The sequence below is a fragment of the Zingiber officinale genome, chromosome 4A (genome assembly GCF_018446385.1).
Source record: "Zingiber officinale cultivar Zhangliang chromosome 4A, Zo_v1.1, whole genome shotgun sequence".
NCBI lineage: Eukaryota > Viridiplantae > Streptophyta > Magnoliopsida > Zingiberales > Zingiberaceae > Zingiber > Zingiber officinale.
In genome coordinates this window covers 106,007,332-106,031,591 of record NC_055992.1, presented here as the reverse complement: position 1 = coordinate 106,031,591, position 24,260 = coordinate 106,007,332, and the positions used below count along the sequence as shown (strand labels likewise).

The 24,260-nt window shown below is 38.1% G+C and overlaps 1 protein-coding gene across 6 annotated transcripts; it reads left to right on the top strand.

Annotated features, from left to right (window-relative positions):
* The first annotated feature begins 8,076 nt into the window (after positions 1-8,076).
* Positions 8,077-12,686, top strand: LOC121970466 (receptor-like serine/threonine-protein kinase SD1-7). 6 transcript variants are annotated; one of them, XM_042521211.1, is made up of 9 exons: positions 8,077-8,142; positions 8,208-8,334; positions 9,467-10,813; positions 10,898-10,993; positions 11,200-11,318; positions 11,401-11,611; positions 11,708-11,948; positions 12,126-12,276; positions 12,361-12,686. In XM_042521211.1, the coding sequence occupies exons 2-9, from the start codon at positions 8,259-8,261 to the stop codon at positions 12,631-12,633; spliced, it is 2,514 nt and encodes an 837-aa protein (XP_042377145.1). In that variant the 5' UTR covers positions 8,077-8,142; positions 8,208-8,258; the 3' UTR covers positions 12,634-12,686. The 6 variants fall into 6 exon arrangements, with proteins under 6 accessions (XP_042377145.1, XP_042377146.1, XP_042377150.1 ...); XM_042521216.1 differs by lacking the exon at positions 8,077-8,142 and having other exon boundaries at positions 8,178-8,334; positions 9,467-10,552; positions 10,664-10,813; XM_042521214.1 differs by lacking the exon at positions 8,077-8,142 and having other exon boundaries at positions 8,180-8,334; positions 9,467-10,086; positions 10,198-10,813.
* Positions 12,687-24,260: the final 11,574 nt, after the last annotated feature.

The window sequence follows — 24,260 nt, the reverse complement described above, 5'->3', positions numbered from 1 at the left end:
CTACATTTTTAAACGGATTCATTAAAGAAGAAGTATATGTAGGTCAACCCCCAGGATTTGAGGACATAGAACAACCAAATTATGTCTTCAGACTGAAAAAGGCCCTATACGGACTAAAACAAGCACCTAGGGCTTGGTAAGAACGTCTGTCCAATTATCTAACATCAAAAGGGTTTAACCAAGGTCAAATAAATCCAACCCTTTTCGTAAAAACCTTAGAAAATGACATTTTCATAGTCCAAATTTACGTCGACGATATTATTTTCAGTTCAACAAACTCTAAATTTCTAAAAGAATTCACCAAACTAATGGAAAATGAATTTGAAATGAGTCTGGTAGGTGAACTAAATTTCTTCTTAGGTTTACAAATTAAGCAAACTAAAGATGGAATTTATATTTATCAAACTAAATATGCTAAGGAATTAATTAGAAAATTTGGTATGGAGAACTCAAAAATAATTAATACACCAATGGCTACAAATACTAAAATTGACTCAGACTTAGAAGGTAAACCAGTAGATTTGAAATACTATCGAAGTGCGATAGGAAGTCTACTGTACCTAACTGCGAGTCGACCAGACATTATTTTCGCAGTAGGTATGTGTGCACGATACCAATCTTGTGCAAAAGAGTCTCACTTAACCCTTGTCAAAAGAATCCTTAAGTATGTTAAGGGAACCCTAAATGTAGGACTATGGTACCCTAGATCTGGCACCCTTGACCTAACCGACTACTCTGACTCAGATTATGCCGGATGCAAGCTAGATAGAAAAAGCACAAGTGGTAACTATCAATTTCTAGGACAATGTCTAGTAAGTTGGTCAAGTAGAAAGCAACACTGTGTTGCTTTATCTACCACTGAAGCTGAATATATAGCCTTAGGTGAATGCGCATCTCAGTTGCTATGGATGATGCATACTCTTAAAGACTATATCAACTGGAATATCATAAAACAAAAATCTCAATTGATAATATAAGTTCAATAAATTTAACAAAAAACTCAATTTATCACTCAAGGACTAAACATATAGAAGTGAAGCACCATTTCGTAAGGGATCACGTAGCTAAGGGTGATATTGTACTCAACTATGTTGAGTCAAAATCAAACCTAGCTGACATCTTCACAAAGCTCTTACCTGAACTTGAGTTCAGCTCACTTAGAAGACAAGTAGGAATGTGCTTAGTAGAATAGGACTTATCTTTTCTTGAAAATTCTGTCTTTAAATTAGTTTGCCTTTAAAATCTTAGGAAAAACGATTTTCAAAGCTCCAAATTTTGTTAGTTTTTTCAAAATCTGGGTTAGCATAGGATTCCCCCTAGAAATCATGCTCCCCTAGAATTCAGCCAGAGCATCTCACAAATACCTAGGCTTACCTTGCTTGTGTTTGAAAAAATATAGAACGACGTGAGATGTATAGGGTACAGCCTGGACTCAAGAATACTTATATCTGTGCATCAATATGAGTCTGGGCGTTAAACACCAAGTTAACAGTAATCAAGTTAAGTCTTCTTAACAGTAATCAAGTTAAATCTTCCAGCACTAGTCAAATCTAACTGGATCTATTGACTTAACTTGACTAACCAAGTGAAAGTTGTTGCCCTCTAGGTAATCAGCTAGTAACTAAATGGTTAGACATGTGGCCGCAAAACTACGTGCTTGATATTTAAACCTTTTTGAGTTAACTCAGGCATGAACTTTAGGGCTCTGATACCTCTCTAAAGTAAATTGGATAATTTGAAATATATTTAACTTGACTCATGCTTGGACTTAAGGACCAAGTGAATTTGAATGAATAACCTTACTTAAATTTTTATAAGTCTAGCTACTCCCTCTTTGCAACTTTAGCTATATTTTTATATTAAAACATCTTATCAAATTTATAATATCCTTTTAGGATCCTTCAAAATTTAATATTTTCAACTAAAGTATTTGCAAAATGCTTAGCTACGTGATCTCTATAGCCGTCTACAAATATTTTAGCAAATACTTTTAAACTTAGTCAATTTTTGAGAAAATTTTATTTCAAATATATCAAAATTTTCAAACTTTCAAAGCAAATCTTTCAAATTTTATTCAAAATTGAGCTCTACTAAAGGTGGTGTTCGAAACTTTAGTAATATTCTCTATTAAACTCTATTTTTCACTTAGCAAAAATTACACAATGTAAATTATAAAAAGCCAAGTGTTATCCAAATATTTTTATCCCTAAATTATCTCTCTGATTATCAAATCTTTTTGAAAAGTGGTATTTTCTCAAACATGTTTTTTGATAAATGGCAAAGGGGGAGAGTAGGAAAATTCAAAGAAAATTTAAAGAAAGTTCAAAGAAAATTAAAGAAATTTTTGTTAAGGGGGAGATTCAATTAAGGGAGAGCTTTAATGTGCTTCATTTTATTTATGCTTATCTTTATTGCATTTCTTCTTAACTTTGAATTTCGGTTGCCATAATCAATAAGGGGGAGATTGTTGGTGCGGGAAGCATCCGATGATCGAACTCAAGTTTTGATAACGACAAAGGGATTCAAAGTTAAGTTTAATTGTTATCTAATGTGTATGATTGAGTGTTTCAGGAAAGTCCTAGCTACGGTTAGGCAAGGAAAAACCCCTAGGGGGTGGTAACCCTAGGTCATAGGGGGTGATAACCCTATGCGGAAAGTCTTGGCGGGTCGAGTGCCTCAGGCGAAAGTCCTAGGGGGTGGTAACCCTAGGTGGAAAGTCCTGGTGTCGCGAACCAGGTGAAAGACTGGACAAGCCAGGAAGCGGAAGTCCAGCAGAAAGTCTGGAAGCTTCAAACGCTGAGCAAAATTCCAGTCGATCTGGAGGATCGCACTTGCATCAGGTAAATCTCCTAAGTGGAGTCGGTGAGGACGCGTTCCCCGTAGAGGGAACAGTAGGCGTCGGGTCGACCTAGGGTTTTCGGTCGAAAACCCGAAGTCAGACCCGGACAGTCCGAAGGCTCTCAATTCATTTGTTTACATATTATCTATTGTGTTCTAACTCTGTTTTGCAGGAGACTAACCTTTTTGTGCAGAGTTAGAAGTGACCGGGATCGGTCGACCGAACCTTGGGATCGGTCGACCGAACCCACAAACCAGCAGATCAGATCTCCAGAAGTTGGACCAGGCTCGACCGAACCTGGGTTGGGTGTCGACTGGATCAGGCTGACTGGGCTGAGTCAGAGCTTATCGGTCGACCGAACCTGTTTATTGGTCGACCGAACCTCGGATGGAGTTTGACCAGAACAAAGAGGAGCGAGAGGATCAGGCAGATCAGATAGGAAGAGATCGCCTGATTGGTCGACCGAAAAGGGGATCGGTCGACCGATCCACCTCGGGTCAAACTTGATCCTGAAGCTTGGGGATCTGGATCAGACTTTGCATAGCTATAAAAGGAGGCCTCGAGGTGCAACTCAAGACATCAATTCGAACAGAAGAACGTGTGTTCTTGTACGCTGCTCCGAAAGCTTTAGCTAGACTCTGCTACTCCGACAATCGACAACCACTTCATTCAACTTTGTATTTGTCGGTATAATTCTTTAAAGTTTAATACTTGTACTTATTCACTTGTAAAAGATTTTTGATATTATAGTTGCTGCCCACCGAAAACGGTTAACGACTGCGGGCCTTCGAGTAGGAGTCGAGATAGGATCCGAACGAAGTAAACGACTGTGTCTTCTGTGTTTGTTATTTCCCTTCTTTTCCGCTGCGTTTACACGAACGATTTCCGAAATCGACTATGAAAGCCATGAGCGCTATTCACCCCCCCCCCCCTCTAGCACTTTCGATCCAACACAATCTGTATTTGAATAGGCCTGCAACTCTAAGGTAGAAGTAGAAGGATAAAGAAGACTATGAAACTGGGTACCTCAAAGATATCGAAGGATGTGAAGCACAGCTCCCCAATGTACTAAAGTGGGAGAAGCAATAAACTAGCTGACAATATGTACAACATAAGCAATGTCAAGTCTAGTAATGGTGAGATATACTAGACTGCCAACTAGAGTGTGATATAAAGATGGATCTAACAAGGGAACACCATCAGTAGAAGAGTACCGAGCATTAACCTCAAGCAGAGTATCAACAGTGCAAGTGTCGGATAGATGAGCTTGCTCTAGAATGACACCAATATATTTGGATTGCAAGAGAAGATAGCCACGAGGAGAATAAACTGCTTCAAGTCCCAAAAAATAACGCAGAGAATCCAAATCTTTCATATCAAACTCACAAGCCAAATGTAATTTCAACTCTTCTATCCCACTTAAATCATCCCCTGTAATAATCATGTCATCAACATAAAGAGAAAGGAATGTGCGACCTGATGAAGTACAATGAACAAAAAGAGTAGAGTTATGCTAGCTAGGAAGAAAGCCAAGAGATCCAATCGTAATGGAGAACTTGTCAAACCAAGCTCGAGGAACTTGTTTAAGGCCATAAAGAGCCTTCTTTAGTTTGCAAACTTCACTAGGGTTGTGAGTGACACCTGATGGAGGCACCATGTAGACTTCTTCTTGAAAATTTATATTTTAAAAAACATTTTTAACATCCATCTAGAAAATATACTATTGACGAACTGATGCAACTGCAATGAGAGTACGCATAGTAACAAGCTTGGAAATTTGAGCAAAAGTTTCCTCATAATTCATACCATACTGTTGAGAAAATCCTTTAGCAACTAAACAAGCTTTATACTGCTCAACTGACCTATCAGATTTAGTTTTGATCTTATACACTTATCGAGAACCAATCGTACACTTCCCCAAAGGAAGACAAACAAGATCCCAAGTCTTGTTTGATACTAAGCAGAAAATTCTTCCGCCATAGCCTACTGCCAAAGAGGATGAAGAACAGTCTCTCTATAAGAAGAGGGCTCAGACAATTGGTGAATAGAATCCAAAAAAAGAAGAAAAAGAAATAAAATAAGTAGAATACTAAAAATCAGGTAATTGAGTAGACTTACGAGATCATTGAGGGTAACGAGAAGGAGGATCCGCTATCACAGGAGCATCATGGGAAGCAGTAGGCGTAGAGGGATCAACAGGGAGCTGAAGACTAGAATCTGTATGAGTGTTAATCCTGCAAGTAGCATCATTAGAAAAAGAGGTACTAGGGTGGTCTAATTGTAGGGAAACATGAGATGACATATCATCAGAGTCAATGCAAAAAGGATCAATACGAGTGAGATTAGATTTTCAAAGATTAGGAGTCTCAGAGGGAACAGAATAGAATGGGATGTGTTCAAGAAAAATAACATGACATGAGACATAGAGTTTTTGACTAAATAGATCATAACATCTATATCCCTTTTGACCCTCGCCGTAGCCAAGAAAAATACAAAGAGTGGACCGAGAACTAAGCTTACTATGTTCAACATTAGGATGAAGGACAAAACATGTGGATCCAAAAATTCTTAAGATAGAATAATCAGGAACATAACCGTATACTTTTTCAAAAGGAGACAAACTGGATGTAATAAAAGATGAAATTCTATTGATATAATGGACTGCAGTAAGAATAGCTTTGCCCCAGAACTCGCAAGGAATATATGCAGATAATAGGAGAGAACATGCAGTTTCAATACCATTTTGTTCAGGAGTGTCAATACAAGAACTTAGACTAAGTCTACCATCTGAGGCAAGTAGTTTAGAAAAAGATTTGATGTATATTCACCACCCAAATCACATCAAAAATATTTAATAACAACATTGTGTTGAGTTTTTACTATGATAAAAAACATTTGATAGATACCAAGCAAATCAAAACGATGTTTCATAAGATAAACCAAAGTGTAGCGAGTACAATTATCAATAAAGAAAACGTAGTAACGGGATCCACCAGGTGTACAAACAGGAGATGAACCCTACACATCAGAATGAACTAACTCAAATGGTGCAAAAGAAACATAAATACTTCTATAGAAAGGTAAAGCAGAGAATTTTGTCAATTTGCAGCCACAACAATCTGAAATATCATGAGTTTACAATTTTCCTAAATTTCCTTTAGAAGTTAAGTATTTCAAACGAGAAGAAGAAACATGTCCAAGATGAGAATGCTACAATTAAAAATTAGAAGAAGCAGAGCTTAACCGAAAGGATGATAAATCAACACTAGAAGCTGCAACATCTGGAACTTTCAGCTCTTCTAATACATATAGGTCTCCCTGCCCATGACCTATCCCAATCAGCTTTTGGAATTGCGGATCCTGCATGTAATAAGAGGATGAAGTAAAAGAAACTGAGAAACTAGAGTCACATAATTGACCGACTGAGACATGATTTAAAGTAAGATTAGGAATATGATATACATTAGACAAAGATAAATTAGACGTACAAATAGAGCCAACACTAGCTAATGACATGAGAGAACCATCAGTGGTCATGACCGACATAGAAGGTGATGAATTTATAGATATAACAAAATTAGCATTAGACGACCTATGATGTGAAACTCCAGAATCAAGGATCCAAATTGGGGAATGTATACTTGAGGTACCACTAGAGGGCAAACCTATGTGAGAAGAGACAGACATGGCATATGGCTGAGATGCAAGAAACTTCTAAATCTGTTCGATAAGAGTAGCACCACCATAACTACCATAGCCACCTCCAGAAGCATCACCCCCGCCACCATAGCCACCACTACCATAGCTGCCTCCATAACCACCACCACCACGAAATCCACCCGTTCGATCAGTAGCATAATTAACTCTAATCATCTGACCATGAACATCCTTTCCATCCATGCCACTAATGGCAGCAGAGGCTTCTTCACTAGAGGTAAATGTCACAAATCCAAACCCCCTAGACCGTTTAGTTTCCCTATCCATGATAACTCGAGCTTTAACCACTTCACCAAAACTAGTAAATATTTTTCTCATACTTTGATCATCTGTGCCATATGAAAGTCCTCCAACAAAAATTTTTGAGGATGACATCCACCTTACTGCTTGAAATAATGGATCGGAAGTTATATATTGCTTCAAGAGATTACCAATTCTATTTGCAAAAGACATCCTTGCGTCAAGGATTTGTAGAAGTCAACATCTCCGCGTAGCCAAAACTCAATAGTCACATTTTTAGTTGTCAAGTGGACTAAAAGAACTTAAAATCCAATCTTCACCATTTAAAATGTAGCTCTGGATGTAAGGCACATTCTCTCAAAGTTTCAAAACGATCCAACGGTTGAAACTCAAGAAAATACAATTCTTCTACAGTTGCTTCAAAGAATTTCAAAAATAAAACTATTCCACGATTCACTAAGAGAGGAGATGATGAGATGGATTGGCTCTGATACTATGAGAACAAAGCAAAAAATGTAAATAGAGTGTAAAAGACAACAAAGCGAAAGAGAGAAAGAGGTAGCCGCAAAAAGGAGGTTAGCAAATTGTATTACGAAAACTTAGATTTACAAAGAAAAAGAAAATATAAATAATAATAATAATAATAATAATAATAATAATAAAAAGATTAATCTACCCTTATATAATAATAATTTATTATATATTAATACTCTAATTACTCAATGCTCTCTTGGATTGGAGTAGTCGAATTCAGCCTAATTTTATTTATAAGTTAATTAATATGATAAATAATAAAATTTTAAATAATAGCTAATAAAATATTATTTTAAAAATTAATATTTCTAAAATTTTAATTAAAATTATCAAGTTAGTGTTTTGAGTTTAATGGCATGGAAGGGAAAACAAACTTCTCTCATGCACCCTTTAATTAGTTAGTGGTCGATTATAAGTTAATCTTATGATTTACTTTCTTTTAAATAATTTGAAGATAAACTATGAAAAAATATGAGATGAATATAATTATTTTTTACTATAATTGATGACATGGATTGTGCCTGACATAAATCATCTAAAGCCATGTCAAGTGGCTTATCTAGATATTTTGTAAAATAAGAGAGAATTTTGTTATGGATTTCTGAATACCACAACTCATATACAATTAATGACAGAAATGGACGGCAATCTCCATGTTGTTTCGTTAACCATTCATTTTCTAATAGGATGTTGACAAATTGCTAACTTTTCCAGCCATTCTTCGAATTAAGTGCATTCGCACAATTCTTTCAGTTTCTCAAACAGAAGTTCACCCGACTTCCTGCTCTGCCATCAAATTTTTTAACTTTAAGGTGTTAATTGAAATTGAATCTTTTGTTATAAGTTGTAGCAACTCTAAAAGGCTATACGGAAGTAGATTGCAGGTGCAAGCGGCGCAAATCATTAAGCTCAAGCTTTCGTAGCGAAGATGAAGTTGTTTCCTTCTCATTTGCTGAAAATAGTAGCAGTAGCACTCTTCTTTCTTGCCCCGTCCTCATCTTCTGGTATGTTGAAGGAAATTTTAATTCAGAATTAAAGCATCACACAAGATTCTATTAATTTATTTTATTTCAGTAATTTTTATTTAAATTTATTAAATATATACCCTACTTTGAAAAGATAAAAAAATCAAAATAGCATCTTTTCACATAGTCAGAAAGGCACATCTCTTTTTAAAATTGTTAAAAAGTCACTTCATCTATAATTTTCTATTTGAAATACCCTTCTGTGCTCTATTTTAGAGCTCTTTATACAAAAAGAACTTCAAAGTGATGCTATTTTGATCAAAACTAAGTCAAAATAATTCTAAAGTAATTTTTTTTTAAAACAATTTTAATCAAAACTGAGTCAAAACAACTCTAAATTAGAATTTCTTTAACCAAAAAACTTCTAAGGTAAGTCAAATTTGGGGTTATTTTAGTTTAAAAAGCTATTTTAAGATGGAACTACTTTGGTCAAAGTTAAGTAGCTCTAAAATGAAGCACATAAAGTATTTTGAACAAAATATTATTGGTGGTGTACTATTTTTTTAAATATGTTTTAAAAATAGAATTCTTTTAATGATAATGATAATAAAACTACCTTTTAATTTTTGCCCTTTAAAATTTATCAATTTATTTATTTATTTTTTAAATTATTCCTTCACCTAACTTGCTCAAAGTGGTAGCAAATAAGTTAGTTGTCTAAAAATACTTTCGTTCCACTGGATGATTGAACAATCAGTTGATAGTCATCCAAAGTTTCTATTCGGTGCAAAATCTAATGTCTCTGGTGCTTTTAATAGTGTTAGATTATATAATCTAAATTATATGATCTAACACAAATTACCTTCAATGCTATAACAAATAATTCTAATAGATTATATAATCTAAATTATATAATCTAACAAATGTTAGAAGGCCAACATCATACATGTACAATGTTATTCATTAGAATTATCAGTTGACGTTGATTGGCAAGTGGAAATACCTCGGGCAAAGCTGGTGTGGCGGATAAAGATTTTGAGAAATAAAATTATTGAGTAAATTTAAAAAATATATATACCGTTTTACATATTTCCAAAAAAGAAAAAGTTAATTTCATCTTTCGATAACATATATTTATTTATTTATTTATTTATTTATGACTTTGGTACAGAAGATACAATGTACCAGAACAGCGCACTTGTGAATAACCAGAACTTGACATCGACAGGAGATCACTTGTTCCGACTGGGCTTCTTCAGTCTAGATAATAGCTCAGCAAACGGATACTTAGGAATCTGGTATTGCAATCTAACACCTCAAGAAGGCACTGTAGTATGGATCGCCAATAGGAACAAGCCTGTCAACAAATCCATGGCATCCTTCAACTTCACTTCCGATGGAAATCTAATCTTGTTTGAGGAGGACCAAACCGTTTGGTCGACAGGAACGAGATCCACAGGACTCAATTATGCACGCTTGCAGCTTTTAGATTCTGGAAACCTCGTGCTGAACGACAGCAACTCGATTCTATGGCAGAGCTTTGAGCAGCCGAACGACAGCGACACGTATCTTCCTGGTATGAAGCTCGGATTTAACAACCGGACCAATACTTCATGGCAGCAAGTGTCATGGAAGAACTCCACGGATCCTTCTCCGGGAGACTACATCCGGATGATTCGTGCTCTACGTATTCCGGATTTGGTCATTTTTAACAGATCCGCCAAATACCGTCGCAGCGGCCTATGGAACGGACATGAGTTCGTCGGCCATCCGTCGATGGCGAACAGCCAGGTAGCCATAAATTTCACGTTTGTGTCCAATGAGAATGAGACCTATTATATGGCTAATTCGTCGAATCTGGTGCTGTCACGGTCGGTGTTGTGCGACAATGGGACCTTCCAGCGTTGGTTTCTTGGCACGGGAGAGTGGCAGCTTCTGTGGTCGATTCCGGAGGACGTGTGCGATTTGTACAACTACTGCGGTCGAAACAAAATGTGCACCAAGAAATACAATGGCCCCGACTGCCAGTGCTTGCCCGGGTTAAAGATTGTGGAGAACGGATGCCAGAGGGAGAAGCCTTTGAATTGCTCGTCGAACCAGTTTTCCAAGGTGCCGAACGTGAAGGTGCCCGACACTGAGAACGCTACATCACGAGGAAAGATGAATCTCGATGACTGCAAGAATTTGTGCTTGAATGATTGCTCCTGTGTGGCATATGCGGTGATCAGTGGGTCTTATGGATGCATAACTTGGACTGGTGATCTGTTGGATATCAGAACTTTTGATGATGAAGGACGAAATGATTTATACATTCGACTGGATCATCAGAGTACGATTAATCAAACTTCTGTCTTTTTTTTCCTACCAGAATCATCAACAAAGAAGCACGCGTGGGTGGCGATAGCCATTCCTCTGTTGCTGGGATTTTTTCTATTATGCGGTGTGGGCGTACTCGTGCGGTGGAAGAGAAACAGAGCGTCGACCAGATTGCTATTACAGTTGCCAAATGTATGCGAAGGTAATGAATCGGCAATGGTCACTGAGTTTTAGTTTTATCTGTGAGAAAGTAATGTCGATTATGGCGTTCAATTCATTCTCGCAGGTGGCTCGACTCCTGATGATGTATCAGAGTCAAGGTCGTCGGTCTCGATCGACTCTGAAGATTCTCGTGATCTGCATAATACTGATAAAGGAGTAGGTGAGTTCCTTCTCTTCTTCCTCATTGCTCATGCATACACTGAATTCTTATGCTGTTATTCCTTACGTTCATTTATTGGCTCGTTCGTTGTTTGAATACAGAGTTTAGTTGAATTCTACATATTTCTTCATTTTTTTTTTAATTTTTTGAAATCAAAGAACATGATGGAAGAATTATAATGATTAAGGGCGTGATCTTTGTACCAGGTTTGCTCAACACATTGGGTTTACTACCTTCCTACGATTTGTGTACAATAAAAAATGCGACAAATAATTTCTCTGATGGAAACAAACTTGGAGAAGGTGGATTTGGTGTGGTTTACAAGGTAAGAAGACTTCCAGTATAGCAAAAGAGGGTCAATCTTTTAAATCAACAAATATGAAATAAATAGTTCATTTTTTTATCAGGGACAATTAGAAGATGGACAAAGGATTGCTGTCAAGAAATTATCCAGAAACTCCTCACAAGGCCCAAATGAGTTCCAAAATGAACTCTCGTTGATAGCCAAGTTGCAACATAGAAACCTTGTTCGTCTTTTGGGTTGTTGTATCGAAGGCGCCGAGAGACTTATCGTTCTTGAATATATGGAAAACAAGAGCTTAGATGCCTTTATTTATGGTAAATATGTTTCGGTAATGAGTTAATTAAATCACCTCATAAATGGTTAGATATTTGTCTTCATTTATATGGCTAATCTTATGAAAATGACTCCAGATAAAACAAAAAGTTCTTTGCTAGATTGGCAAAAACGTCTTGACATTATAATTGGAATTGCTCGAGGCCTTTTATACCTTCATCAAGACTCTATCTTGAGAGTCATTCATCGTGATCTTAAGCCAAGTAATATCCTCTTGGATAGAGATATGACTCCAAAAATTTCAGATTTTGGCATAGCAAGAATAGCTGAAGGAGAGAGAGATCTTGCAGATGGAACTACTAGACCAATTGGAACCTTGTAAGTTAATTATTATTTAAGATAAATTTACTTGCAATAAAATTGGAGAGAAATAGTTCCTATTATTTTTTATATTTTCCCTTCTATCTTTCTATACAATCAAATAATACTCTTCTATATAAATTATTATCATTTTCTAACCTAAAATAAAACTAATGTTCAAGTTCTTGAGTGCAGTGGATATATGGCACCTGAATATTTATCATGCGGGTATTTTTCATTTAAATCAGATGTGTTCAGTTTTGGCGTGATAGTGCTAGAAATCTTAAGCGGCAAGAGGAATAGAACATTCGGCCAAGCAAATTCAGGTTTAAACCTTTTACAACATGTAAGTTTAACTTGAAAACATGCATATTTACCTTTACCTTCATAAGTCGTTAGAATTCAAAATCTAATTCCTATGTAATTCTAGACATATAGACTTTGGAAGGAAGGAAGATCCTTGGATATTCTTGACGATGCAGTAAGCTGCTCGTATCCAACAATCAAAATCCTACGCTGCATCCGAATGGCTCTTTTGTGCGTACAAGATAACTATGAAAACAGACCAACAATGACAGAGGTGGTGATGATGTTAACAAGTGAGGATCATTTGATTCCACTTAAGCAACCCATAATAACATCAACTCGTAGTGACGGAGATTATACTACCAAAGAAATGAGTATCACAATCACAGGTCGATGAATTATGTGTCCTTCACTTATTTGAATATAATTTTATCATAAACAATACTTTTATATTTTTGTGATTTGTGGTTTAAGTATAACTTAAGCATGTTAAACTTGAAGATCATCTATGCAAATGAAGACTTTTTTTTACCGTTGACCATGAGGTATTCCCACACTAAATTAGATGTAAGACTATTTCTTATTTGGGATAAGAATGATAAATTAAAGTCTTCCCAATAGTGTCCATTACACAGATTTGAACCTCAAAATTTAGTTAGCTCAATTACCACCAGATCAATATATATATATATATATATATATATATATATATATATATATATATATATATATATATATATATATATATATATCAAAAGTTTTGATATTTTCACAAACATATAGTAAAACTTTTGTCAAGCAAACTTAGACATAGATAACATATGTTTATTTCTTTTTTATTTTCCCTCCTAAGCTCCCACTCTTCCTCTCTTATATCTTTTCACTCAAATAAACTCACCCTAAAGGGCTTACATCGTTCCAATTGGCCTAATAGTTGCATTTTTTTTTGAGGTCTATGTCCTTAAGATTTCCTTGCAATGTCAAAATCTAAAATCTTCGGAATCATGTCCTTGTCAAGGAGGATATTGCTCGTCTAAGATCACGAAGGATGACTCTCAAGAGAGATTCTTGATGCGAGTATAGTAGTCCATGAGAACACCCCCACCAAGAGGCCAAGCTCAAGCTCCTGCCTTGGTTTACCAAGAGCTCCTGACACAGCAAGAGGAGAACCATAATAACGCCGCCTAGGGCAATATCAACATAATAGCTGGGGTCTAACCAATGGAGACTCAAACCGAATAAGAAAATCACACGCTCGTTACTTGGAGATCTATGCAGCCGGTTGCAGTATAGAGTAGGCGGACGGGCCTGAAATTAGCTTCGAACCTAAAAATTTGGAAGGGGTGGAGATACCCCATGATGAAGTTTTAATAATTAAGGTTGTTATAGCCAATATAATATTTCTTATATTTTTGGTGACACAGATAGCTCAATTAACATCATCTTCAAACAAGCATTTGAGTAGCTACAAATAGACCTGAGCGAACTTCAACCCATGGTGCACCCCTTTGTATGGGTTCACGAGTAACGTGGTCAAGCCGCTCAGTCAAATAAAGTTAACCATATCTTTAGGGAAGGAGCCCCTACTGAGGATGCACCGATTAACCTTCATAGTCGTGGACATACCTTCGGCCTACAATGACATTTTGGGACGACCAAACCTAAATGAATTTTTAACCTTCTACCATAAAACAAAGTTACCTGTTGATGATCAAGTTGGGGAAGTCAAAGGAGATCAATTGATAGCATGCAAATGCTATGTTGATATAATAAAAACTGAAGTTAACTCCACCCGGAAGATGCAATGGATGGAAGTCAATATCATTCGGGAGGCATCATCCACCCTAGTCTATGAAGAGAAGGAGGAGGTTTAGATTCGGTCAGGCCGGCCGGAAGCCACTACCCAAGTAGTTGCTGACATACCTCCATAACTTAAAAAAGAGTTTGTTGCGTGTTTAACACATAACAATGATGTCTTTGCTTGGGAGCCCAAAGAGATCACAAGTGTCTCTCTTGAGGTCATGGAGCATATACTTCACATCTTCCCTGAAGCCCGACCGGTCAAACAAAGGAAGAGACACTTCGGGGTAGACAAAAATAAGATCATTCGCGTGGAAGTAGACAAGATACTAGTGGCTGGCTACATCTGAGAGGTGCAGTCCCCGAACTGGTTAGCTAACGTGGTCGTGGTGTCCAAGCCGAAAAATAAATGGAGGATCTGCATTAACTTCAAGGACCTCAATAAAGCCTCCCCCAAGGACTACTACCCCTTTCCGATAATTGATCAGGTGGTGGATTCAACTTCTGGTTGCGAGTTAATTTACATACTGGATGTCTATCAAGGTTACCATCAAGAGAAGGTTACCGCTCGCTAAGGATGACCAAGAGAAGGTTAGTTTTATAACTACTGAAGGCACTTACTACTATAATGTTATGTCGTTCGGACTAAAAAATGTAGGGACTACTTATCAATAGCTTATGAACAAAGTATTCTAAAAGAAAATTGGGCAAAATATGGAGGTCTATGTAGATGGTATTCTTATCAAATCCCTGAAGGCAACCGACCTATGAACAGATGTGGAAGAAATCTGCCAAACTTTAAGGCGATAGAGACTGAAGCTCAACCCCAATAAATGTTTGTTCGGAGCAAAAAGCGAGTGATTCCTAGGATACATTATGACTAAATGGGGAATAGAAGTCAACCCGAGCAAAGTGCAAGCTCTCCAAGACACGACTCCACCGCACAACCTGAAGGAGGCACAAAGACTAACCACCCAGATTACAGTCCTATCTCACTTCATCTCTTGATCGTCCGATCGAAGCTTGCCATTTTTCAAGATCCTCCGTAGGGTGACCAAATTCCAATGGGATGCTGACTATGATAAAGGTTTTGAGGATTTAAAAAGTTATTTGTCCATCCTGCCAATACTTACTAAACTAATGGCGGATGAACCTTTGTGGGTGTATCTGTCAGCTAATAAGCATGTAGTCGGGTCAGTGTTGGTGAGGTAGGAGGGGAAAGATCAACAACCTGTATACTTTTTAAGTTATTTATTAAAAGGAGTCGAGTGTCGTTACATCATACTCGAGAAATTAGTATATGGATTAGTCTAAGCCACTTGGAGGTTGCGTCCTTATTTCCTTTCTCACCCAATCAAGGTATTTACTAATAGTACTTTAGGTCGAGTACTTGTCAACCTAGAAGCCTCCGAGAGGTTGATTAAGTGAACTACAGAACTCAGTGAGTATGGTATCTAGTATTAGCCCCGAGAGGGTATCAAAGCTCAAGTCTTAATTAATTTCATAATAGAGGTATAAAATCCTAAGCCAGAGGAAACCTGGAAACTATACATGGATGGATTATCCATTCGGCAGGGCAACCAAGTATGTATTCTTATGATATCACCCAGGGAAGACAAAATGCAGCTATCTGTGCAGTTAAATTATCGAGCCATTAATAATGAAGTAGAATATGAAGCATTGATAGCCGGCTTGCAAGACGCAAGATATGTGGGAGTTGCCCAAGTTTTAATTTATTCAGATTCTTAGTTGATCACACAACATTATTGGGAAATTTTGAGATTAATAATGAGTGGCTCAAACTCTATGCAGACGTATTTGAAAAGCTTAGAGCTGGATTCCAAGAAGTAATCATATAAAAGGTTCCTCGAGACAAAAATCAAACGATAGATGACTTAGCCAAATTAGCTTCCGACATAATTCCATGGACCCTGGACAAGCCCGTAGAACAAACATTGTTAGTGGCTTGCATAGAATGACATGCTGACCATGACCTGTAGAGTGATTAGAGAGCACCCATCATTTTATTTCTACAGCAGAACATTTTACCAGTGGAGCGAGAACAAGCACCCATGATCAAGAAGAGGACCGACCGATTCAATATGATCGGGGACCATCTCTATAAATGAACTTTCTCATGTCCCTTACTCAAATGCATTGGACCAAATGACGTCCAATACATTTTACAGGAGGTGCATCAGGGCTTATGTGAGAGTCATGCGGGTGGTCGGTCTCTCGTTCTGAAAATATTATTGCTAGGTATTTTTGGCCCACTCTGCAGGCTAATACAGCACAATTGGTAAGAACCTGTTTGTCCTGTCAAAAGCATCAGAACATCCCGCACCACCCTACAGAATTGCTAAAAACCTCCATTGTACCTTGCTCATTTGATCAATGGAGTAGGGATATAGTGGGGTTTTTGCCCTTAGCACCAACCAAGAAAAGATTCTTACTAGTGATAGTGGATTATTTTTCAAAATGGATAGAGGCCGAGCCATTAGCCAAGATAACCGAGCAGATGGTTATCAAATTATTATGGTAGCATATCAATTACAAGTTCAGAATCCCACATAAATTGGTATCAGATAATGGAAGGTAGTTTCATGGCAGAAAAATCTGAGAATGGTGTTCAACCTATGGTATCACACAGGCCTTCAAATCTGTGGCTTACTCCCAAAGTAACGACCAAGTAGAAGTAACAAACAGAGAAATTATTAGAGGGCACATGACCAAATTGTTGGAACCCCAAGATTTTTTTGATGTGATCAAACAAGTTAAGTTAGGTCTTGTTTGGTTTAATCCCTGTGTCTAAGTGTGCAGGAGCTTAGGAGCATAGGAAGTCGAGCGGAAGGCGTGGCTAGCGAGAAGGATGGCACGGGAAAGAGCTGACGGCCTTGGTGCGTCTGAGGGACGAGGTGTCGTGGAAGAGTACACCGATGGAAGAGAAGAGCGTACATGACGTTCGAGGGACGAGAAGCCAGGGAGGAAGGCTGCTCGAGGAAAATGCCGAAAATTGGGTTCTGGTGAGCCCTATTCTGGATGGTCGAGCTCACCCAAGCGAGCGGAACCGGAGTTGAAAACCTAGACCGAGGCGAGCAGAACCGGAGCAGAGGGCCCGGACCAAAAAAGTCAACCATGTTGACTTTTGAGGGTTCGAGCACCCAGAGCCATTCCGAGAGCTCGGAACTCATCTCTTATCAGAATTGACGTGTACGTTGACTGATGCATCGGGGATAAAATTCTATTCCATTTCAGGCGCCCGGAACCCTTCCAAGCGCCCGAAATAGTGCTATAAATATAGCTCTGATTTTAGTAGTTCAGACAATAACTTGTAATTCATTTCTTTCTGTTCTACTTTCATTTGTGAGTTGTTAACATTGTAAGAGGCTACTCCGCCTGAAGGAGATTGTCATAAAGTGCGCTTCATTTTCCTTAGATTAGCAATCTTCTGATTGGGAACCAAGTAAGTCTCCTTGTGTTTCTGTCTTTATAATTAGTCTCTTATTTTTTTATTTCAAGTGTTCTTTATTAAGCTATAAGTCGAGAAAGGGTTGAGTTGGTTTTTGCAGAGCAATTCACCCCTCTCCTCTTGCCGGCCACCAAGGGTCCAACAAGTGGTATCAGAGCCAGGACGCTTCAGAAGGACTAACTGTCGACCGAAGCAAAGAAACCAATAGCCAGACCAAGCATCATTCCACCAAAATTCGAGGGAAACTTCACACACTAGAAACGCCGAATGGAGGTATTTCTAAAAATTGACTTTGAGATTTGTTTAATAATCAAGTATGATTTTGTAGCTCCTACGAATCAAAATGGAGAGGAGAAGGAAGAGAGTCTTTGAACAAAGAAAGAACAAAATGATTTCGTAGCAAATAACCGAGCATATCACTTGCTGAGCGTGTTGCCACCTCAAGAAGTCAATCGTATACGGAGCTACTCGTCGGTCAAAGAACTTTGAGAAAAATTCTTGGAACTCCACGAAGGCACATCCGAAGCCAAGCTCACAAGATGAGACATCCTTCGGAACAAACTGATGAATATCCTTTTGGAAAAAGGTGAGAATGTAGTCGATCTACACACGAAGGTCAAAGAACTAATCACCATACTTGAAAACCTCGTTGAAACGGTAACCAGTCGGGACTCGATTCACTACGCACTCAATGCCTTTCCCAGGACTCCAGAATGGACCTCGATAATTGACGTCTACTACACTTCAAAGGACCTGGAGGTAAGTACCCTAGAGGAACTCTTTTCTACTCTAGAATTACATGAAACCAGATGTGCAAGTACAACAAAAGAATCAAGCCAGATTATGGCACTAAATGCAACCAAGAAGGATAAACCTGAGTCAGACTCAAAAGAAGATCAAGAAGCTTACATGGTAAGGAATTTCAGAAAATTCTTTAAATCTAACAAATTTAAAGAAATACAGAACAGGAAAAATCGAAGAAATAGAAGAAGGGATCGATACTACCAGTGTCAAAAGGAAGGACACTTAAAAGAGGACTGCCCAGAACTCAAAAAGGAAAAATGAAAGATGCCCAAGCAAAACAAGCACAAGACTCTAACTGCTACTTGGGATGACAGCTCATTATTAGAATCAGAAATAAAAGAATATGCTGGACTAACATTGATGACAAGCCATGAAGAGCAAAGCACCTCAAAAGCCAGCATCGATAAAGGGGGAGAATTAGACTTCAAGTCTGATATGGTAAGTGAGGTATGCCTTTTGCCTCCTGATCAACTCTATTTTGGTATTAAGTCTATAACAAAATCTATGTACAAGTTAAAAAAATAAAACTAATAAATTGAAAACTAAAAACTTAGAAATAAAAAGAATTTTAGCAAAATCATGCCTGATAGAAGATTTTGAAAAAGTAAAACTTGAAAATGTTAAATTAAAAGAAGAAATAGAAAACTTGAAAAATTCTGCATGTTTAAATGTTTCTATTTTTAGAAACTATAGAGGATTAAACTGGTACTATAGATTTCACAAAGGTTAGATCAGAAAAGTAATAAAATCTTATATCCTTAGAAAATTCCTGATTAGCCCTGTAGGAAGGAACCTATATTGGATTCCAAAAAATTGTTTAAATTAAAAAGTGAAATTGGACTTATAGATCTCAGATAGAAGATTAAATATTTGAATTCATTAAAAGGCTTTGTCTAAAAGTGGTTGATGATCCAATAACCAAGAGGGTCTAGTGCCTCGCCATAACCTGGAAGCTAATTTATGAATTTAATATTTAAGACAAACTGATAAGCATGAAATAGTTAATTAAATTCAAGGCTTTCAATATTTGTCAAAGGTTTAACATTTGTTAAAAACTTTAAAAAAAAAATTTGCAAACTTCACTTAAAACTTTTTCAAATTTCACTTAGAAATTTGTCTTTAATTGCAAACTTCATTTAAATTATTTTTTTTAACTTATTTTTTCCTGTCTAACTTAAATTTTTTAAGTTATTTTATACGGTGCACAAAAATTCTATCTTTAAACTTAGAAAAAAAATTCTGCTTGAAAATTTTCAACTTCACTTAAAAACTTTTTCAAATTTTAAATTGTTTTTGTTAAAACTTATTTTTTTATGTTTAACTTAAATTTTTGTAAGTTATATTATACAGTTCACAAAAATTCTATCTTTGAACTTAGAAAAATTTTTCTGCTTGAAATTTTTCTGCACAAACATCAGAATTACCCATAGACCTGTTGTGATTACCTATTTTTTAATGTGATCAAAGGGGGAGAAGGGACTATTAAGTCTAGGGGAGATATTATCCAAATTTCAAATTATAAAATCCTTTTTGCACTTATTTGCAAAATTATTTGTTTTTGCATTATATTTGTTTATCCTAGCTTAACTTGGGTTGCTCATATCAAAAAGGAGGAGATTGTTAGAACCCCAAGGTTATTTTAATGTGATCAAACAAGTTAAGTTAGGTCCTATTTGGTTTAATCCCTGTGTCTAAATGTACAGGAGCTTAGGAGCATAAGAAGTTGAGCGGAAGACGCGGCTAGCGAGAAGGACGATACGGGAAAGAGCCAACCGGTTCGGTACATCCGAGGAATGAGTTGCCGCTGAAGAGTACACTGGTGGACGAGTGGAATGTACGCGATATTCAAGGGACTAGAAGCCGGGGAGGAAGGCTGCTCGAGGAGAAGGCAGAAAATTAGGTTCAGGGTGAGCCCTATTCTGGATGGTGGAGATTACCCAAGCGAGTGGAACTGGAGTAGAAGACCTCGACCGAGGCAAGCACAACCAGAGTAGAGGGCCCGGACTAAAAAAAGTCAACCATGTTGCCTTTTGTAGGTTTGGGCACCCGCAGCCATTCCGGGCGCTCGAGTCCGGGCGCCCGAAGCCATTTCGGGCGCTCCGAGTCCGGGAGCCCAGAGCCATTCCAAGCGCTCGGAGTCTGAGCGCCCGGAACCCTTCTGGGCGCCCGGAACTTAACTCTTATCAGAATCAACGTGTGCGTTGACCAACACATTGGGGATATAATTTTATCCCAATGCAGGCACCCAGAACCCTTCCAGGCGCTCAGAATAGTGCTATAAATATAGCTCTGATTTCATTTGTTCAGACAACGACTTGTAATTCATTTATTTCTGTTATACTTTCATTTGTGAGCTGTTAACGTTGTAAGTGGCTACTCCACCCAAAGGAGATCGTCATAAAGTGCGCTTCATTTTCCTTGGATTAGAAATCTTCTGATTGCAAACCAAGTAAGTCTCCTTGTGTTTCTGTCTCTGTAATTAGTCTCTTAGTTTTTTATTACAAGTGTTTTTTATTAAGCTATAAGTCGAGAAAGAGTTGAGTTTGTTTTTGCAGGGCAATTCACCCCTCCCCTCTTGCCGGTCACCAAGTGTCCAACACAAATTAGATCATGTTGAAGGAAGTTGGGTTGACGAATTACCTAGTGTATTATGGGTGTATCGAACAACCACTCGAGAAGCGATAGATATAACTCCTTTCCATCTGGTTTATAGGGTTGAAGCAGTGGTCCTGGTTGAGATTGACATAGAGTCCGATCGAAGGTAGTTATACGATGAGGATAATGACGGCTAGCGCCTTATGAAGCTCGATTTGATAAAGGAAGTCAGAGACAAGGCAGCTGCTCCACTAATAGCATACCACCAAAGGATGACCCAAAATTATAACAAAATGGTTATACCCAAGTTTTTTTTAGGTTTACAATCTAGTCTGGAAGTGGATTAAACCGATCAAAGATGTCATCAAGCTGGAGCCACAGTGGAGAGGACCATTTAAGGTGATACAAAAGCTTACCTCGGGCTCCTACTATCTTGAAAACACATAGGGGAAAAGATTGGAACAACCCTGGAATGCAAATCATCTATAGCCTTATAGGGCTTAAAAAGTACGCTTCTAATTCGCTTATATATTATGTTAAATATTTTACACTTAATCAGAATGCAGGCGAATTCATCTGGAAAATCCCTCAAATATTCTAAATTTCTGGGCCACCGACCAGGTTATAAGCGAACATGCACTATGCCTAAAGATTCTAGATTCCTGAGCCACCGGTCAGGTTATAAGCGAGCATGCTCTCGTGCCTAAAGATTTCAGACTCACAAGCCACCGACGGGTTATAAGCGAGCATGCTGTCACGCCTATAAATTCTAAGCCCCCATGTATTCGATCAAGTCAATCCCAAACTCCCAAGCCACTGGTCGGGTTATAAGTGACCATGCTCTTGTTCCTACAAATTCTAAGCCCTCCGAGTCTTCGATCGGGTCAGTCCCAGATTCTCGAGCCACTAACTAGGTTATAAGAGATCATGCTCTCGTGCCTACAAATTCTAAGCTCCCGACTCTTCGATCAGGTCAATTCCAGACTCGCGAGCCACCGACGGGGTTATAAGTGAGCATGCTCTCATGCCTAAAGATTCTAGACTCCCGAGCCACTGGCTGGGTTATAAGCGAGCATGCTCTCATGACTAAAGATTCCAGACTCCCGAGCCACCGGTCAAGTTATAAGTTAGCATGCTCTTGTGCCTAAAGATTCCAAACTTCCGAGCCACCGACCAGGTTATAAGGGAGCATGCTCTTGCGCCTTCAAATTCTAGACTCCCGAGCCACAGGCCGAGTTATAAGCGAGTGTGCTCTCGCACCTTCACATCCTGAACTCCCATATTCTCGTATGGGTTCTAATTATAAGGGATTCATTATATTAGTCGGCCTAGTTATTCTGTTCAGTATTATCTCACCTTGTTTAATATTCAGTCCAGTAATCAATTATGGTGGATCTAGTCGGAGGTCATATCATGAATATATTAAGGGATTATAACTCTCCACCTTGGTTATTCTGCTCGACGTCATAATCTTGCCCAGCATGCTATACCACCTAAAGATCCCTTCTTAGATAGTTCACTCACCCAGTCCGATTATTCTAGCCAGCGTTACTACCCTATCCAGTTTATTCAGTAAATTGATAAATATTTCATAAAGAAGGCACGTAGATTTTATTTTGCGAGAAAAATGGGTGGTTCTGAAGATATACAAGAAGACAGGTGTGGCTTAGTAATGTTAATGCACATCTTGACATTTAATTTTTGTTCTTTTCAATAATTACACACCACAAAAACATAACATGAAAAATACTAATCGAACTTACTCAAGAGGTCCTTTGGAAGCTCTTTGAGAAGTTGATGGCAGTATATTGCATGTCTAGGAGGTTCGGCTGATAGGTAGTCGTCCTCCCGTAGCTGTTAGAGAACTCCTCTGGTTGCATGGGAGAGCGTTCTTGAAATATGCTTATCAATTTTTTTACCAAATTCAGGGGACTCGAAATGAGCCCGCCGTCTAACTTCAAAACGCTTGTCCTCCCCAGCCCTGTATGCTTCTAGTTCGGCCATTGCGGAGCTTAACTTGGCTTGTAGTGACTTCAACTGGGCTGCTTGCGCATCCACTTTCTTCTGTTGTTCTATTATTACCAAGTCTTGGGAGGATAAGTCATCAATTTGTTTAGAAGATCCGAGTGTATGGGAAAGTCTCAGCTCTTCTAGCAAGGTAGTTTTTTGAGCCAAGTCACTATCCACTCGGAGCTTGGTCTCGCTAGTTTATAGTCAGATTTCCAAGATTTTCTTGTCCATCTGGTGAACATCCACCAGTTGCTAGGGTTCCTTCAAGGTTTGCCCAATGCTTGAGAGAAGCGTGACCTAAACTTTAATCTCTTCTCACAAGTTAGCCATTTTGACTCTTAGAGCGGATGTAGCAGCCTCTAACTCCTCTACTCATTCTTTCAAGATTTTATTAGTCCCCTCCAAGTCTACTACTAGTTGGCTTAGATGCATCCCGAAAGCGTAAAGTTGAACACTGACAACAATGAGATCTTAAATTATAAGATAAACCAAGTTAAGAGCTTACTGCAGTAGCATTTTGAGAGTGTTCATTTGCGCATGCTGATTTTAGCCATTGCCAAAGGATAAAGTTTTATCCTTTGGCTCCTCACTGGAGGCGCCTTCAAGCCACGGATAAAATTTTTCAGGGGCTATAAAAAGACCCCTGGACCAAGAAAATAAAAGACAACTCCTGTATTCTTTTTCTTGCAATAGTCTGAGCAATTAACGAGTGTAAGAGACTTCTCCGCCTTCATTGAAGGATATTTTTAGAGCTTTCATTTTTCCTTGAATTAATAACCACCTAGGTTGTAACCAAGTAAACTCTGCGCCTCTTCCTTCATTTTCTTTTTGTTCATTTTAATTATACTATTGCTGCTAATCTGAGTTGAACGGTCGAGAAAGGTATTATTTTACTTTTTAACAGATAAAATCATCTCCCTCTTGCTGACCCTACCTGTTCTAACAAGTGATATCAGAGCCAAGTTTGCTTCAGGAGGACTAACTGTCCAACGAATCACATGAGATGGCCAGATCAAGCATCTATCTAACGAAGTTCGAGGGAGATTTCACCAACTGGAATAAGAAGATGGAAGTATTTTTCAAAACTGATTTTGATTTGCTTTTAATAATGGAATTTGGTTTTGTAACACCCGAAGGCAAAGAAAAATACCACTCGACCAAAAAAGGAGCAAGCTGATTTTGTGACAAACTACAAAGTAGAGTTCCATCTGCTAAGCATCTTACCACCACAAGAAGTCAACCAGATCAGAGCCTACGAGTCTGCGAAAGAGCTCTGGGAGAAATTCTTGGAACTACACGTAGGAACCTCAGAGGCAAAACTCGCGAGATGGGATCTGTTAAAAAAC